The 17088-nt window shown below is 42.0% G+C and overlaps 1 protein-coding gene across 3 annotated transcripts in view; it reads left to right on the top strand.

The window, feature by feature from the left end:
• Nucleotides 1-17088, top strand: part of tspan9a (tetraspanin 9a) — a 144864-nt gene that overhangs the window by 120715 nt on the left and 7061 nt on the right. For all 3 annotated transcript variants that reach the window (XM_058644314.1, XM_058644313.1, XM_058644312.1), the window contains 4 exons: nt 4693-4884; nt 7237-7311; nt 16615-16716; nt 16841-16972. In XM_058644314.1, coding sequence (XP_058500297.1) covers nt 4693-4884; nt 7237-7311; nt 16615-16716; nt 16841-16972 — 501 coding nt within the window. The remainder of the gene's footprint in view (nt 1-4692; nt 4885-7236; nt 7312-16614; nt 16717-16840; nt 16973-17088) is intronic.

Below are 17088 nucleotides of genomic sequence, written 5' to 3'. Positions count from 1 at the left end.
CAAACTGGTTTATTACCCTGTAAGCTTAAAATGCCTGTAAAAAATTCTAGATTCGGTGGCACTGTGAAATGAAATACTACATAAAACCTCCGTGAAGCACGACTGCAGCTTCCAACTGTAATTGACAAGCACACACACACCATTTGTTATGTTACAAATACGTTATAGAGATGTTTACTTGAATTCAGCAGGCGAGTGAGGATTGGCAGGTTGATTCAAAGAGAAAATGATATAAAATTAAATATACTGTTGTTGTTGTTCTGTGTCACTGGAGCCTCTGTTTATTTTGTGACCACAGAGGACAACAGTAAAAAATATAGCATTTTCTTTTTCTCTGACAGGTACACACACCAGAGAGGTGAAATGGAGAATTTACTTTTAAAATGACTCTTTTTTTTATGATGTGCCTCAAACAGAACCTTTTTGCCGGGCAGAAAATACAGGTCTTTATTTCAGTGTTTCTGTTGTTGCTCGCTATTTGATATTTACAGCTGGCTTGTTAAGCTTATATTTCTGTGCTTCTGTTGGCCTCCCATTTAGTATTTATATCGTAACATAAATCACGGGCTTGTGGGATCACATGCTGAGAAATGAAAATCTTCTTTTGTCTGAGGTGAATATCCTCTGTCTTCATTTCAGAAAAAAATCAATGCTCCATAAGGCAAAGGATTGTGTTGTTGTTTTTTTTTTTATATAATGAGAATGAAGACTGAGGTGGACTAAAGGGCACAGGAGATTATTTAATGATAATGCAGAACCAAAACTTCACAAACACTTTCTCTGGACTATGTTGGACACCCTTGACATGGCAGCAGCCACAGAGCACAGGAGTAATTTGACATTCTTTACAACAGGACACATCGCCACTCTCCCACCCTTTTTCTTTCCGAGAGGTTTCAAGCTTGGTCCAATGTCAGGTTGTTCTGTGTCACTGAACCAGTTACTGCAGAAAATGATAATTCCCTGAGTCAGCGACTCTCTTGGACAGAGGGTCAGCCTCTCTTTTCTCCAACACACACACACACACACACATCACATCTGTGTGTCCAATCTCTCTCTCTTGTCTCTCCCTCTTTCACTCACCTCCACGGTTAACCTCCCTCACCTGTCCCTGCAGTTCAGAAGGGGTCCACACAGTTGCTTCACGGAGTATCATTGCAATTATTTCCACCCCGAGATTGTTACAAGGCCCAAAAAGCAGCATCCCATTCATTCAGCTTGATAGAGCCACCGTCTCATGTCCTCCAATTTCCCCCAACCTGACAGTTAATGTTGCTCTCCTCTGCTGGCCACCATTCTGTCCTCGCTCACAAATGACATTTAGACACTAGACTCCTTTCCACCTTGCCTTGGAGATGCTCTCACAATGTTACCCGACGTGTATGAAAAGGTCACGTTATTTCAGCCTCCTCCCAGCATCCCACTCTGCTGTCAGAGGTGCTGTTAACTTTCTAAACTCAATTCAGAGTTATAAACAGAAAGCAAATGTTTTAATCATCTCCACTGAACAATATGTTCTTATCAGCTTGGAATATAAAGTGAGAAATTGGCAGGAGGCATCTTGACACTGCACATGTAGATGGGAACATGACAACGTCAACAGTCGAATGTACTTTCCAGTCATATGAAATTTAAGAATTGGTGAACTTGTTAACGCTGCGATGGCTGTGGGCCTCGCGACAAGCATGTGTCACCCTCTGCTGCGTCAGCTGCCCTGCGACGTCTCAAACAAGGATCCAGAGGATAACAGCTCAAACACCCATATACTGGCGCTCTCTTTGGATAATTGGTGTAAAATCACACCATGTCCAGTTGTACAGAAATAGATTTTTTTTTGTTAGAATTAACGATCCAGTCAGATCACATGTGTAATTTTAAGGGATGCTCTTTGATCAGAAACAGCCTCGCATGAGTCAGTGTACTGACTGAAGGCCGTGGCACGGAATTGCTAATAACAGGAGTCAGCATGACGCGATGATTAGCTGATTAGGTGTTCAGTGAGCCAAGACTGAAAAGAAAAACAAGCACTTGATAGGTTCAGCATCTTTAGGATTTCAGTCAGACAGTTTGATGATTTAAAGAAGGTTATTAAGGCACAAATCTGGTATGCAAAGGCCACAGGTTAAAGAATAATTACATAAACTGCTATTTTGTCCCTATAAAAGTGGTAAAAGTCCAATTTGTTTCTAACTTAAAAGTAAATCATAACCCCACAGCATCCTCTAAGCTCTGATTGATGTCTTAATGATATAAGCCTTCTCTGTGACTGTTTCCAAACCTCATCAGCGGTTGCGGATCCCTGGATCCTTTCCTGCAGATGGGATATCAAAACATGACCGTCTCAGAATTGAAAGAAAATAAGGAGCTCAGCAGCTGGACTTAGGGTCAAGCCCAGTGGCACATGCCATGGTCAGATAAGATACGAGATCAGAGCTTACAATGGAGGAATTTCCTTTGGCTCTGATTAAAGTGCGTTGTTGCCGTGGCATTAGCAGCAGCAGCAGTAGTAGTAGTAGTAGTAGTAGTAGTAGTGGTAGTAGTAGTAGTGGTGGTAATGCCAATAGCGGTAGGACAGAGATTAGACCACGCTCCAACAGATTGAGTGTGGGCTGGGTGGTTTCGCAGTCACTTAAGGGAGTGACGCAGTTGGACGAGCTCCCTTCACTGGACATTAAGCACAATTACGTGAAGACACTGCATCCCTCTCATACCCCTCGGTCCCCTCACCCCCCGCGCTAGCTATAAATCTACCTGTGCCTCCCAAATTTATAAGTCCTCCTCTGCTTCCTTGAACTCCTCCTCATGCTCTATATAACCTGGGCTTCTGAATAGTGCCAGCTGTGATTCCATACATTAGCCGCTCTGTATGGGGGACGTGACCTTCACGAGCATTTTCAATTGAAGCTTTTGTTTTTCCCGTTTCTAATCAGGGAAGCGCAAATGGCCAGTCAGTGCTTTCGAACGAATACAGCTGCTTCTGAATTATTTAGATGATAGATGATTGGAAGTCTTTCGGGCACTCTCTCTTTCTCTGTCTCTCTCTCACCGGAGTGGCCTAAGACTCCTATATATTCTGGCTTTCGAAACCCTTTTGTTTACTTTATTTACTTTGTTTCTTTACTTCATTTATTTAAAACAAGTGTCCTCTCAAAAGCTGACGGGCTGTGTGTGCTCGCTCTCCCTGATTTTGACCTTGACAGCAGCGCAAACTCTTTGGCAGAACTTTCACAGAATCACACCACGGAATCTGAGCAGTCTTTTATCCATTGGCATCCGTTCACACACACACACACACACAGTCCTGTTTCTTTCTCTCTGTATCCTCACTTATTTACTTCTAGCCACATTTGAGCCTTCCACGAGAGCAAGTGTATCGTTTATCTGCCCGGTGGCGTTGGACCTCAAAAGGACCTCAAAAGGTCACAGGTTAATGAGGGTGAGTCGATGTGACATATGGGGGGGAGGGATGGGGGTTGCTTGAACTTTACATATCCACAGATCCCGGTGGACTCATTAGACCTGCGGCGTCTCTCACCACCTTGTGAGTGTTGCAGTAAAACCCCCGAAAGTTACAGTTACACATCACCTGACATCAATAAGAGCTTCCTTGCAATACAGTAGCCTTGTCGTTAGGTTGTTTGCCCGTGGTGCAACATAGCTGAAAAAGTGTGTTATAATTCAAACTTTAACTACACTTACAATATAGGTAATTGGACTTTTTAAGCACATTTTTTGTTATACTTAATACCTCTTTTTTTTCATCTCAAGAAAATCAATGACATGTGGATTCATTGTTTTATTGTGGTGTGTGTTGTTTGCTTGCACAGTAGGTGCACATTTGGGACTGGCAGAAACAAAGGAGAGGGCAGTGTGGACAAACAGGTAGCGCAGCGGTACAATGATTTAACATGGTGCCTTCCCATATTCTGCTTCATTTAGTTTTTCATGGCAGAATTGCCGTTACTCTTTCATTCTATTAGGTGGAGCCAAAAATGCCGGCACTTTGCTCTCAGACCTATATTTCACTAAGTGGTGGGCATGTTGTATGGCTCTTATCTTTGATAGATGGACTAACACATCAGCGAGTGGACACTCGACTCCACCAATCAAAGCCATAAACACTTTATTGCATTTAAGGATGTACATTGCAGACCTCACACACACACACATCACTAGAGACCTGGCAGGGAGCGAGGGAGGAATCAGGGAATTGCTCCCTTTGGTTAATTCCGACTAGCCTACATGAGGTTTTTGGAAGTTTTCATTATATGAAATGGCAGTAATTACATCTGTTTGTTCTGGATTTACCGTAATCAGCTCAAACGAGCCAAACCATGACGGCCCAAGTCCAATTTTTGCTCTAATCTCATGCAGAGCAGTTATTGGCTTATCATAGTTGTAATTGGTGTGAGCCCTCTTGTCATTTTGAGCAGTGTTGTGTAATGGATGGCTGCATGGGTAAATCCCCAAGGCAGCCAGAATGGAATTGAGCCTGTTGCTGTGTGTTTTCTGAACTAGGATTTGAGTTGTTTTCGACCTATACTACATACATTACTATATCAATGAGGAGGTTTTGTCATCATGAGCCTAATCTGTCAATTGAAAGCTGCATTGACTCTGATCGTTAAGCGCTAACCCTGAAAATATGGTGACTTATGTGTTTTCTCACCTTGTTCATCTTTTGTCTTGCAGTTATGTGGCTGCGGGCTGCTCGGTGTGGGCATCTGGCTCTCTGTGTCTCAAGGCAGCTTCGCCACCTTCTCACCCTCATTCCCCCAACTGTCAGCTGCCAACATGGTAATCGCCATTGGAGCCATTGTCATGGTAACGGGCTTTCTCGGTTGCCTGGGTGCCATCAAGGAGAACAAGTGCCTGCTTCTCAGTGTGAGTAGAATATACATGCCTACACAACGCCCCAGTCTAAATGAGACACACACGAGGGCCACTGTCCAAGCAGAAATACATACGACACTTGGAACTCCTCTCTTTTAAAATGTCTCTCACATGCCCCAACATGACTAATTCAAATATTGACAGAATTGTCGTTTGGAGATAGCATCTTGCATGCGGTTTGTTTGCACACCACACACGCTGGGTACAGGCCAGTGAGAACTCAGCAGCGTATTTCCACTCAGAACCTCGGTGGAGGACTGACAGGAGGAGATCAGTCTGCATTACATTAAACCTCAGGGGCTCACCAAGTAAAATTAAAGCTGAGCGGAGAGGTTCTCCCTCTCTGCAAATTAACACCACACGCATGCATGTCATTTTCATGGCTTTGGTCTCGGCCCTGTCAAAGAACACCAGCAGTCAGGAGTCCTTTTGTTGTGTGCCCGGAGTTGTACAAGTATTTTATCTTAAGCACAAGTTAATTACAAAACTTCACACAGTGAAATGAGGTTTGAATGAACCCACTGCAGGATAACAAAAAAACAACAACTTTAAATGAGAAGAGTAGTTGGAGCGATGGGTACTTAACATCACAAACAGCTCAAATCCTTGAAGCTCTCACATCAGTCAAAAGCCAAACCAAATACTCAATGTTTGGCATGGATTCTTTCACCTGCCCGTCAACTGTGAAGCAGAGAGAGAGAGATGAGCAGAGTGCAGGGAGGGAGGGGTCAGACAGAGGACTGGAATAAAAAAAACAGAGACTTAATGGAGAACCTAGAAGTACTAATGTCTCTCATTAAGTCTCTTGCCACTTCTTGGTGTGGCTGTGTTTTATATTTGGCTCGAATGCTTCTGTTAAGTGTGAATGTGTGAATGTGAATGAGTGACAGGCCTGTCCAAGCACACCCAGGAAAACAGCTGAGAGGTGCTGGTGGTGGTGGTGGTGGTGGGGGGGGCTAGAAAGATTAGAATGAGTTTAGATCGGCTCACGCAATCAGATCTAAGCTTTTACCTCGACATGTTACCTCTGAATTTCCTCTTGTGGATTAGCAGTATGCAAAGACGTCCTCAGGAATACGCTTCGGTTTCTTTTTGCTGCCAAAATTGTTTCCTGAGACAAAATATATATATTTTTTTTTAGAAACAATGGAGGTGTGTCTGCTACCAAATGAGAGCAAACTATAACGGCCCAAAGCTGCATATGCATATACATTCCACACAGAATCTTTATTGCACAACTAATTGACTGCTTATTGAAGCTAGGCCATTTCACGTGGGTATTCGCACAAATGAAGAACTGCCTTCCTCCCGCTTCAGGAATGAGTTTTGAACTAATTGGCTTTTTTCTAAAATCAAGAGCTTTATCAATATAGAGCTGAAGGGTAAGCCAAGAAGGGAGAGGAGAATAGTTTATGAGATGCAAGGCTGTCTTTGAAATTTATATCAGTGTTCACATCAGCCTTATTTTGCAGCATTTATGCCCCTGGTGCAGTTTGTGTGAGTGGGTGAGAACGCAGTTCAATTCCTCTGATGCAAACCAAAAAAAAACAAGTTGTTTTTTTAGGCAATAGTAAGTTTTCCTTTACCTCGTTAAACCTATTTTGAAAGGTATGGTCTCAGGATGCTTGTATGCAAACACTGAAGCAGTTCATCACTGGTGTGAACTCAATCTGCACCAATTACAGGAAGCACTTAGGCATTATTTTCTGTTTTGGTGACTGGATAAGTTAGAAAAATTAACAAAATTAGTGGCAGGGTACCACAAACTTGAGCATCTACTGATACTGATATCAGACCCACACAGTCATTTTAGACTTTTTCAACTATAACACTGTTATCAGCACATCTGTAACAGCCATGTCAACCTATTTCATAGACATAATTATCCAACTGTGTCACAAATATTATTCTTCTCTCATAAAGTAGAAATGAATGACTCATTTTTTACAGTCTGTGCAAAGTGAAGCATATATGGGACATTTGGATTGTGTTGGATCTTACAAAGACTAGTGAAAGACTTTCCTTGACAGTGTCAATGTTGACCTTACACCTACTGAAGAATCTCTCAACGCTCATCGTAAAAGCGACAGCAAATAAACTTATTCCACCAAAGGTTCAATTATCCTTTTTAACCTAAAATGACAGATAGGGAGGAGGGGACAATTCTCTCACGTTAAACATTTGTAATGTATATATTTTACTGCCATGTAATGTTTGTTCCTCACACTCAGTAGAGCTCAGGGACACAAACTTTGAAGCCAGTGTAATTGTCCTGACATGGTGGATTTACTGTACTGCTAGGGCAACTGTTAAAACTGCTCTCTCTCTCTCTCTCTCTGACAGTTCTTCATTGTCCTGCTGATAATTCTCCTAGCAGAGCTGATATTGCTGATCCTCTTCTTTGTCTACTCAGATAAGGTAAGTTCATTATGTTTTGATGTTAGAAATGATGTCTCTTTACTATTTCAGTCAACTTACTTTGTGTGTAGTGCACACGCAGTGTCAGCACTTTAAAAGCCCAACCCTCTCTCTCTCTCACACACACTCATATCACACAAAGCAATAAAAGGTGTTGGTGTGATAAACATGTGTTCCTGTTCCTTCCAGCCCTCAGAGATTAGCCTTTTTACATTTGGCAATTTTTCAGACAGCAGGCTGAATGTCTGCATTCCCGCTTTAACCCTTGCGTCAAAGGTGAGGCCTAAAAGCAATCCAGTCTCCACCAGTTGGCTCCCTGTAATTGGTCCCAAACACATTTCCCATGACCCCGGAGTGAGCCTGAGTCAGGTGCGCGTCTGTTGGGTGGCAGCACATGAGCATATGTTTTGTCCGTGCTAAATCAAGTCGCCCCACAAGTGTTTCCTCCCGCAGTTGACAAATGGTGGGATGAGTAATGAAGTCTTCTATCTGTTTTCAAGGACACAGTCTGATGGATCAGTCTATTTTTGTATCCAAAGTCTCTGTGTGGCGCGGTCCATGGGATGTCAGCTAATTCTCCCTCTTGGTACCGAGGTTGTTGCTCAAACCTTCTTCAGATAAAGGAATTCATTTAGCAGCCAATCCATTCTCAGATTCAGATCAGGAGTAGCAGGCGCAGCCTGTCGGGAGTAAATATGTCTGTTGCCTTATCTCTGTAATATTACTGGCTTAACTCTGAAGAAAAAATAAAACAAATAAAAAAGAATTAAAAAAACTCCAAATGCTTTCCCCACCTCTGCAAGTTAAATAGAGAGCCTCTTGACTTCACAGCAGTGGCCTCACATCACCTGTGGAGAGGGGAAAAGATAACCTAGTAGGGCTTCGTATTTAATGAATGAGATATAAAATGAGTCTGCATTAGTAAACGGGAGCAGGGTATCAGCTGTAGACAACTGCGTCATTCTATTCCGTTACTGTAGCAACTATATTTTATTTTGTTTACCTGGAATATGAATCCACGATAATGCTGCATACTAACAGATACATTTGTCTTTATCGGTCAGCAAATGTCATTGGAAAGAAAGTTATTGGAGTTGGTATTTTCAGACTGTTTCCAAATATGATGTTCTGCAAATATGAGGGATAGGGGATGGCGGGTGTTATCACTCAGTTGGCATTTTATGTTAAAGAACATTCGATTCAGTGGTGGTCGCTGGTCTTTGAGACAAGGGAAGCTCATTTCAGGCCCATTTACTTATACATAAATTCTAACATAAATTCTGCATTCTAACAACTACAACAAGGAAATGCGATAATTATGTTTTTGTTTACAGTGTATATGTACAAACGAAAATAACACAGCAACCAGCTGTGAAAAGATGTCTGTGGACTAAAAGAAGTGAACAAAATATATATTCTGTGCCGTCCCATAGAGAACAGTTGAAGCTGAGCTTTTAATGCGGAGGCTGCTACGGGAATACGAATATCGCGTAAGACAATCCGTCATCTGCAATAAACAGCTGATTCTGAACGAACGGCACATTCTCAGCGCGTTCTAGTGCAAGTTTAGTATTGAAATGTAAATACAACACAGTACAAATTTGACTACATTTTAGAGGAAGCTGAGCTTCCCTTGCTGTCTTAGAGCAATCATCAAGTCAGCGTCCATCACACAAGGCCTTCAGATATTGCTTAATGTTTTCCCTTCTCTTCCCTGGCTTCTCCCCAGTGAGGTCTTGTGTGCTGTGTGCAGATCTCCTCTTCCTCTGTTACAGGCTGTGATCAGAGGAATTGCTAATTCACATCTCCTATTTGATCTCCTAATCACAAGGCATTTATTAACAAGTCTGGAAGACATACAGTAGTTGGCCGCTTTTAAGTGCGAATCAACAGAGAGAGGCCTGCAAAACAGAAAGTTTTACCCTTTCAAATAGATCATCAAAAAGTCACGAGTGGCACCGACGCAGAACTGTGATGCTTTCAGGTGACAAGCTGTTGATAAGAGGCGCGGATGCAACGTGTGTCTGGTTTTGTAGCGGGAACTTATTTTGTCACTGCTTGCATTTTCTGTCTCCTTATATCCAACTGTTAAATCCCTCTTAAGAGGTGCAGCACTAATAGAGCATTTCTTTCTTGCCCATTTCACCCCAGCAGTTTTCCTGCAGGTATGGCTTATGTGTAGGCACTCCCTCTTTGGCTCCACAGCCCAGTGGTGTTAAGCTCTCTGATTAAATGCCAGGTAGAGGCCGTAGTATAACAAAGGTTGGCCCTGCAGTTAGCAACCAGCTGACTACAGCAGATGGCTGGCCCACAAACCAGATTAACGCCATCCGTCTTTAACGCTGTGACCTCATTGTGCCTCCATCGACCCAACACGCCAAGCCGTGCACCACTGAAAGTTTATTAGCTCAGATTGAGGAAGCAGAACCAGGAAAAATAGTGCCGAAACATAATGCACGGGAATGGGGCTGTATCTCTGGATGTCGGGGTGGGAGGTGGAGGTGTGATGGGGGGGGGGCAAAGCAGATGGACAAAGTGGGAGAAAAAGCGCACGTGAGAAATCAAAGCTAGCAAAAATTACCATGCATGTGTTATATTGGGGAAGGTGTCACTGTAGCGTGAGCAATCAAGAGACAGCTCGATTTGAGCTTAAAAAATGGTCCCACATTATCACGTTTAAGTTTTTATGCTTGAGGCAGATAAAAAAAAGTTGGGTCGATGCTAATTAGTGCAGTGCAAATAGACAACAGTTGTTAATGTTAAAGTTGTTGATGTTAAGGCATTTACACTGCACGATGAAAGTGACAACATGGATTCAGATATCGCCCGATCGGTTTCAAGCCTCATTTGTATGTGGCAACAAATCAGATGTGCACGTTTGCATCTGCCGTCTACAATCAGATTTGTCATTTGACATGATCAGACCACACAATCACATGACTCGCTTTAGACCAGTGCAATGGAGTACGAGGGCTCAAGCCACTGGAATCGTGCTGTTTTCAAAATAACACCACTTTAACTCCCATTTCACCAATTCCAGTGCAAATGCAGCCTTAGAAACACGTTTCTCCCACTTCTACATTTTGCTGCGCAGGAAACATGCATACAACGGGCAAGAGTAGGTATGTGCCAATATTACAATATTACTCCAACAATGAGTTAAAGCAAGACCGAAAAGCAATCATAATATTAACATATTATATCCCAGTATTTACCTCACAGCAGATAAATGCACATGTGTTTGCTGCATGTGAAAATTCTGGACAATGGACAATGGACAATATAATGGAGTCACATAACAGTCTCATAACAAACTAGGATGAAGTAGTAAAGCCCGATGGGTGGCACAGCATTTTGTTTGCAGATTTGTGTTCAACCCCTGGTCACGCTTTATCTCTCCAGACCAATTACAGAGTTGTAGTTTGGGGTTTTCCCCTCGCTCTGTCGAGCGCCTTGGCCTCAGGCTGCCTAGCACGGGCTTACAGAGCAACTGAGGGAATTGAGTATCCTGTTTAATGATGTTTTTTTGGGGACCTCTGGCTCCGATGCTGTTCCTCTCCACATCATTTATTACACTTCAAGGGCAGTTAGCAAACACACAGGGTGCCGTGTAATGAGAGCAACAGTAAAACTTAAAAAAAAAAAACGGAAAATGTCTCACACTTTGGGTCACAAGAGTTGAAAGGATATGATGATTAAAGCTCTGACAGTATCCATATGACCCAACAATCATTATCTAGCTGATAACAAGGGCACTAAACACTTCTATAACAGAGTGAAAGTAACACATTGAATGTACAGACTGTTGCAAGTAAACATTTCCTCAGCTGATTAGAGATGAGCCATCAGTGCGTCTGATCTGACAATATAGAGAAATAAAAGGATTCAATTTTAATCTAAACAAACAGTAAAACAAGTTATTTTGTTCTGGGTTGTACAGCTGTTTCAGACACTGGGTTTAGTTGCTCTGGGAATAGTTGAATAACCATGCCGAGACAAAAATTCAGCAGTTATCTAGTACAGCTGGATATGTTCCACAAAATACAATTGATATTCACTATATTCTACCACCATGACAACAACAACAACAACAACAACAACAACAACCTCCTCCAGCTACTGGGCTTTCTGTGTGTTGCCGTCTCTGCAGCCTGTACATACAGGGTTTCTTACCTGATCCGTAACAATAAATACACACTGGAACAATGTTTTCAAAGTAGAAAAACTAGCTTTTGTCACCTGGGCCATTTTAGTACTCATTCATCTTTTGGAACTATATGGCCAGTAAGTACTTTTCCAAACAAAGGTAACACAGTGTTTCACAAGATCCGGCAATTCAAATACAAACGCTATATAGAACTATATAATAAGATAATAATGATACAATAAATCACAAAAGTGGCATGTTGTTGTTTTCACTGACGATGACAACGGATCCGTCAAAGTGAAAGTGAAAATTCAGATGTGTTTTTGTTGATATCTGTGTGAAACATTAGTCTTCTTCCACTGCTGGGTTGATTGTTCCTCCTTCGTAGTGATATGTTAACTGCAACAGCTGCATCATCTGTTTTCCTTTCTAACGAACTTAGGCTATCAAGACTGTTATTCACGTGGAGTTCAACACTAACATTGTTTGGAGATTCTAACTGCTCAAACCGCATTTGGGTAAAAGTGAAAATAACTTGCACCCAATGCACAAATTGCTCTTCTACAAAATCATCAGACCACCCACTGTAAATAAGATTTTTTTTTCTTGTTAAATTAGGGATTCTAAATCCTTCACACGATCCCCAAACGGCCGTCTGTAATAATAATAATAACAACAACTTTTTCTTTTTTTTTAATTGCACCTTTCAAAACAGCCATTACGAAGCACTTCGCAAAGCAGGGCAGATAAAAACAAGACAAACACAACATTAGAGACAACCAATGAAATAATTCAATATATTTTAAAATAAAAGAAAGTAATATAATGCAACATTTAAAATCAGACAGCCAATAAAATTATACAGCGTACATTAACGTGAAGGTTATAAGTTGTGGTAATGGCTCAAAACGATAAAATAAACAATAAAATAAAAGCCTTTCGGTAAACGCGAGTCTCGAGTGTTGATTTAAAAAGAGGCAGTGATGTTGTTTGTTTTTTTTTCTATTACTGAGAGAATATGAGTTTCCTTGGCAGAATTAGCCACAGCTGTGTCTTTGCTGACTTAGCAAGAAAACTGGAACACAGACGAAAAAAGATCAGCTCTGTCTCTGTCACACATTTGGAAACGGAGGCTGTCAGCTTCGCTCAGCTGTGGTTAGGCTTCCTTGAAATGAGTAAGAAGAGTCTCTCAGTGCCTTCCCAGTGACAGGCCCCAGCAAACCTGGTCTCCAAGGTGTTTCCATGTCAACACATCCTGGGCCAAAGTCTGACAGTAACAAGTCCTTGCGATGGAAATATTATTATCACATCACAGTGAATACAGAGATATCCCCCCCGAGTAGATTTCTTTAGAAAATCTGAAAATTGCTAGTATAAAAAACCTGAAATCTGACAAAAATAGATGTAATGTTTCACCCTTCTTATACCACACCATTGTTTCCCAGTATTTCCTGCTTGTTTTATATATTAAGTAAAGGTGTTGGACTAACTTTAGCTTTGATGACACCGTGCTTTCACTGTGGCTTATGCAACATTTATTCCAGTCTTCTCCAGCACAACCCCAAAGATTTTCAACGAGGGCAAGGTCTGGACTCTGTGATGGCCGATCCATGTATGAAAATGATTCTCCCCAAACCATTCTCTCTCAGTCTGAGTCTTATAAATCCTGGCGTTGTTGTCTATGCCCAGACAAACTTGTCATTCAATATATTAAGGTAGTCATCTGACCTCTTTTTTGGGCACATGATATTCCTGAAACGAGGGCTTTCTACATGGAGTTTGGACAGTGGGCTTCCTCCCACTGTCCAAAAACATGCAATATGGGGATTAGGTCAATCGGTCACTCTTGATTGACCATAGGTGTGAGTGTGAGAGTGAATGGTTGTTTGTCTCTATGTGTGGCCCTGCAATGGACTGGAGAACTGTCCAGGGTGTACCCTGCCTATCGCCCTATGTCAGCTGAGACTGGCACAGCTCCCCCGCGACCCTCATGTGGAGGATAAAGCGGTAGAAGATGGATGGATAGATATTCCTGAACATAGACATGACCAATATCACAACCCAACATCACAACCCTGACCCCACAGGCTTGTACAGTTGGCACAAAGAGAACTTTCTGTGGCCAGGCAGTGTATTGCTAATGCTCCAGAGAGTCGACCCTATTCTCTGCTACTATCAGTATCACTGTGCCCACAGTTTGGATGCGAAGGCCACTTTGTCCCCCACGTTATCCACATGTACAGCACACACTATCGCACAGTACTCCCTTCAGCGTTTTTCTCCCTTTCTGAGCTCAAACCCTTTAGGTTTCCGTGATGAATGTGCTGTCCTGAATTGCTGAACGTGGACTTGGTCAGCCCAGAGGAAACCGCTGGCTTATTTATGTAGCAGCAAGTGTGAGCTATGTCTGAGGGCTTTGTCAATGCTCCCCCTCATGAAATATTGCACCAATGCCCGGTGGAAACAGAGAGAAGAGGGGCAAGGTGTTGCCGTAGTATGGCGTAATATAGGCCTTTTTATTCCTACAATTTCCCGTAACCAGCAATGCAATGTGAGGTTCAAGTCAAGAAGCGTGTTTTCCTTATTAGTAAATATAGGCTAATGCAACAAAGGCTGTGTTTGAATCTGCTCCTTTAGCAACAAAAAACTGGGTCAGAGTGTTGCGAGATCAAGTCCCTGTTTATTTTGAAGTCGTTTGTCTGCCTCTTGTTAGCAGTAAAAACGCGATCATTAAGTTTCAATTCGGGCTGTAACAAAGACTTCCACACATGAAATGGACGACACGCAGAGACTTATTGGAGATGGAGGAGACAGCTTTTATTGTAGGAGGAAGGCCCCTGTTCTCCAGTGACTGTGTTCCAGTCATTACCGACTTCTCCAGAGCGAGGAGTCAGTAATGAGCGAGCAGCATCACATGTAGATGGAGAGGAGAGGGTAGGAGATAAAAACAAAGTACGAGGCAGAGATTGATGATGCTGCTTTGTCTCATTTTCCTGCACGAGCACTGATATGGCGGGGCCTGCAGCCCGAGGTGCAACGCACAGATCTGCTTCCCTGCATCAGCAAAGTTAGACTGAGGAAAAAGAAATTATACCAATCTCATTTTCAAAGATTCTAGAGGATGCTCCAAATCGGTTTTGCCTGATTAATAAAAGACTTAATTGCCAAGGAAACTTTAATTACTCAGTTTGACTTTTCTGTGTAATTCTGCAAGTAGACTGCCTGTGCCTTGCAGCTTAGAAAACAAGGGGCGAGGCTGTAAATGACTTTTAAGCAAGAATTAAAATTCTAATTCTGTTTTCCTCACAGTCAGACAATGATTTGGTATGTCTTTTGTATATACTGTACATAAAATGTACTTCATCAAGTTGCATAAAAAAAAAAAATGCTAGTGGTGGTTTCCCTCAGTTGTGAATTTGTATAAATGCAAATGTATTTTTGGATTAATGTTCCTGCTTCTTTTATTTTATTAACTGTGGGATTTGCAGGCAGAACAATATCTTGCTTTACTTCATTCCTTTCACCCTGAGAAATGTGTGTCAGGGAGTCACAGACAGGATGATGCTTCTCTCAGTGGGTGTAGTTTTTTTATTCTAGGGCACAATTTGAGCCCTTCATCCTTAACTATAGAGGCAGGTATGTTCCATTTGTTGTAATATAAGATGTACGTCCTCTGATGCTATATAGGCTGGTTCTGACAGTGCATGTCATTTTTTTTCTCTCCAGTCGTAATTACCCATCATAACTAAAGCATCCCTCAAACTGCACTGGCAAATTGCACATCTCCACAGGCAACTGCGAAAGATCTAAAGCTCTGACTTTATAGCTCAGCACATCAAGTGATGTATTAATCTCCACTGGACAAAACACAACGGTGCGGACATTTTGGGGATTTAGTCAGGAGGAAAGTGATGTGCGACCTCTGTTAAAGGGCGTGTTGAAGCTTTTGTCTCTGTGTGTGCGGCAAAGCAATAACACGAGACGTGTGTCAGGTGTGCACTTATCATGGCGTCGTCCATGTCATTGTAGAAGAGGTAACGCAATTTGTGATGACAAGTGAAAAGGTTGCTTTGTGACCTGTGTCGTCGCTGTCGTTTTCCAGTGTTGTTATTTTTTAGTTTACGCGTGTGCACTCTTTATTATGATTAGTCAGGTCGATGCACAGAATAGACAAGCAATCGATCATAAACACAACCCTTAAAAAGTCAAGCCCTACGTGTTGTCCCTACTAGCATGACATCACAGTGTTAAACAGCGCAATTGGCAAAACACAAAGGCTGCAGTTAAATGTCCCTATTATTCATCGTTCTATGTTTTATACCAATTTAAAAATTGCTATACATTCATTGTTGCATTAGAGTATAGTAGTTTAGATATTTGATTTGACACAGCAAATGTTGTCCAGAAGCTTGGCTTCAACAGTTCTATCACTAATCTAATCACAACTGCAATATGTGTCCGAAAAATCCCAACAAACATGTTTCACCCAAACCTTGAAGCCCTACACCGCACACATTTTTTGGGCTGGAGCTCCCGACCCAGAACACTTTCAATGTCAACTGAAAAAGGAGGCCAGTAGTATTTTTTTTATGGGACTTTAAAAAAAAAAAAAGAAAAGAAAAAAAGAGCACTCAGTATTCCATCTGCACACAGTTTAGGGCGCAATGTACAGCGCAGATAACACTTAAGAGGGAACAGTAAAGAACAGTGTCTTTCCTCGAGGTTTGACGAACATCCCACCCTTCACTGCTCAAACACACCAAAGATGTTTCAATACACATTTAGACCCCGTGGAGTTATACAAAAGAAACATATGCCACATCAAGGACACTCCACTCTCAGAGCCTCCAACTGCACAAACAGTTATCTATCTATCTATCTATCTATCTATCTATCTATCTATCTATCTATCTATCTATCCATCTATCTATCTAGAGTGTAGCATGTTACCCTTTTGTTGAACCCCACTATAATGATAAAGTCTTTCACCATTTCCGTCTTTATATATGTATAAAGAAGCCGCGGAAGCTTTGAAAAGATCAAAATCAAAAATAATGTTATGTGTTCTCAGGCTTCAAATGTCTTCTCCGGTGTAGACACTACATTTTCCCCTTCCTTAACCATGGCTCTGTTGCTGTTTTCTGTCTCACCTTCAGGTGAGTGAGAATGCCAAGCAGGATCTGAAGGACGGCCTCGCTCTCTACAACTCAGACAACAACATAGGCCTGCGAAATGCCTGGAACATCATCCAGGCAGAGGTAGGAAGCACCTCAAATCATGAATCCCATCACATATTCCAAAGTACATTGTGTTCCCATCGGTGTCATCCACTGCCTAATGATAACATCTGTCATACTGAAGTATTAACTCTGTGTGTCACAGTGGAAGTGCTGTGGTGTGATAGCACACACCGACTGGCATGAGGCCCTGAAGGAAAAAGTGGTGCCTGACCGCTGCTGTCAGGAGCATTACCAGAACTGTGGACGCAACTCCACCAACATGTTCTGGAACACGGTGAGTTCACCTTGAATATAATTCAAAAACATACCTGTCTTTATTGGTTTGTTTTGTTGTTGTTGTTGTCATTGTATGAATGTATGTATGTATGTGTGTACACAACCACGGAATGT

The sequence above is a fragment of the Solea solea genome, chromosome 12, assembly GCF_958295425.1.
Source record: "Solea solea chromosome 12, fSolSol10.1, whole genome shotgun sequence".
In the NCBI taxonomy this organism is placed as follows: Eukaryota; Metazoa; Chordata; class Actinopteri; order Pleuronectiformes; family Soleidae; genus Solea; species Solea solea.
This window is presented reverse-complemented; position numbering and strand designations above follow the sequence as displayed.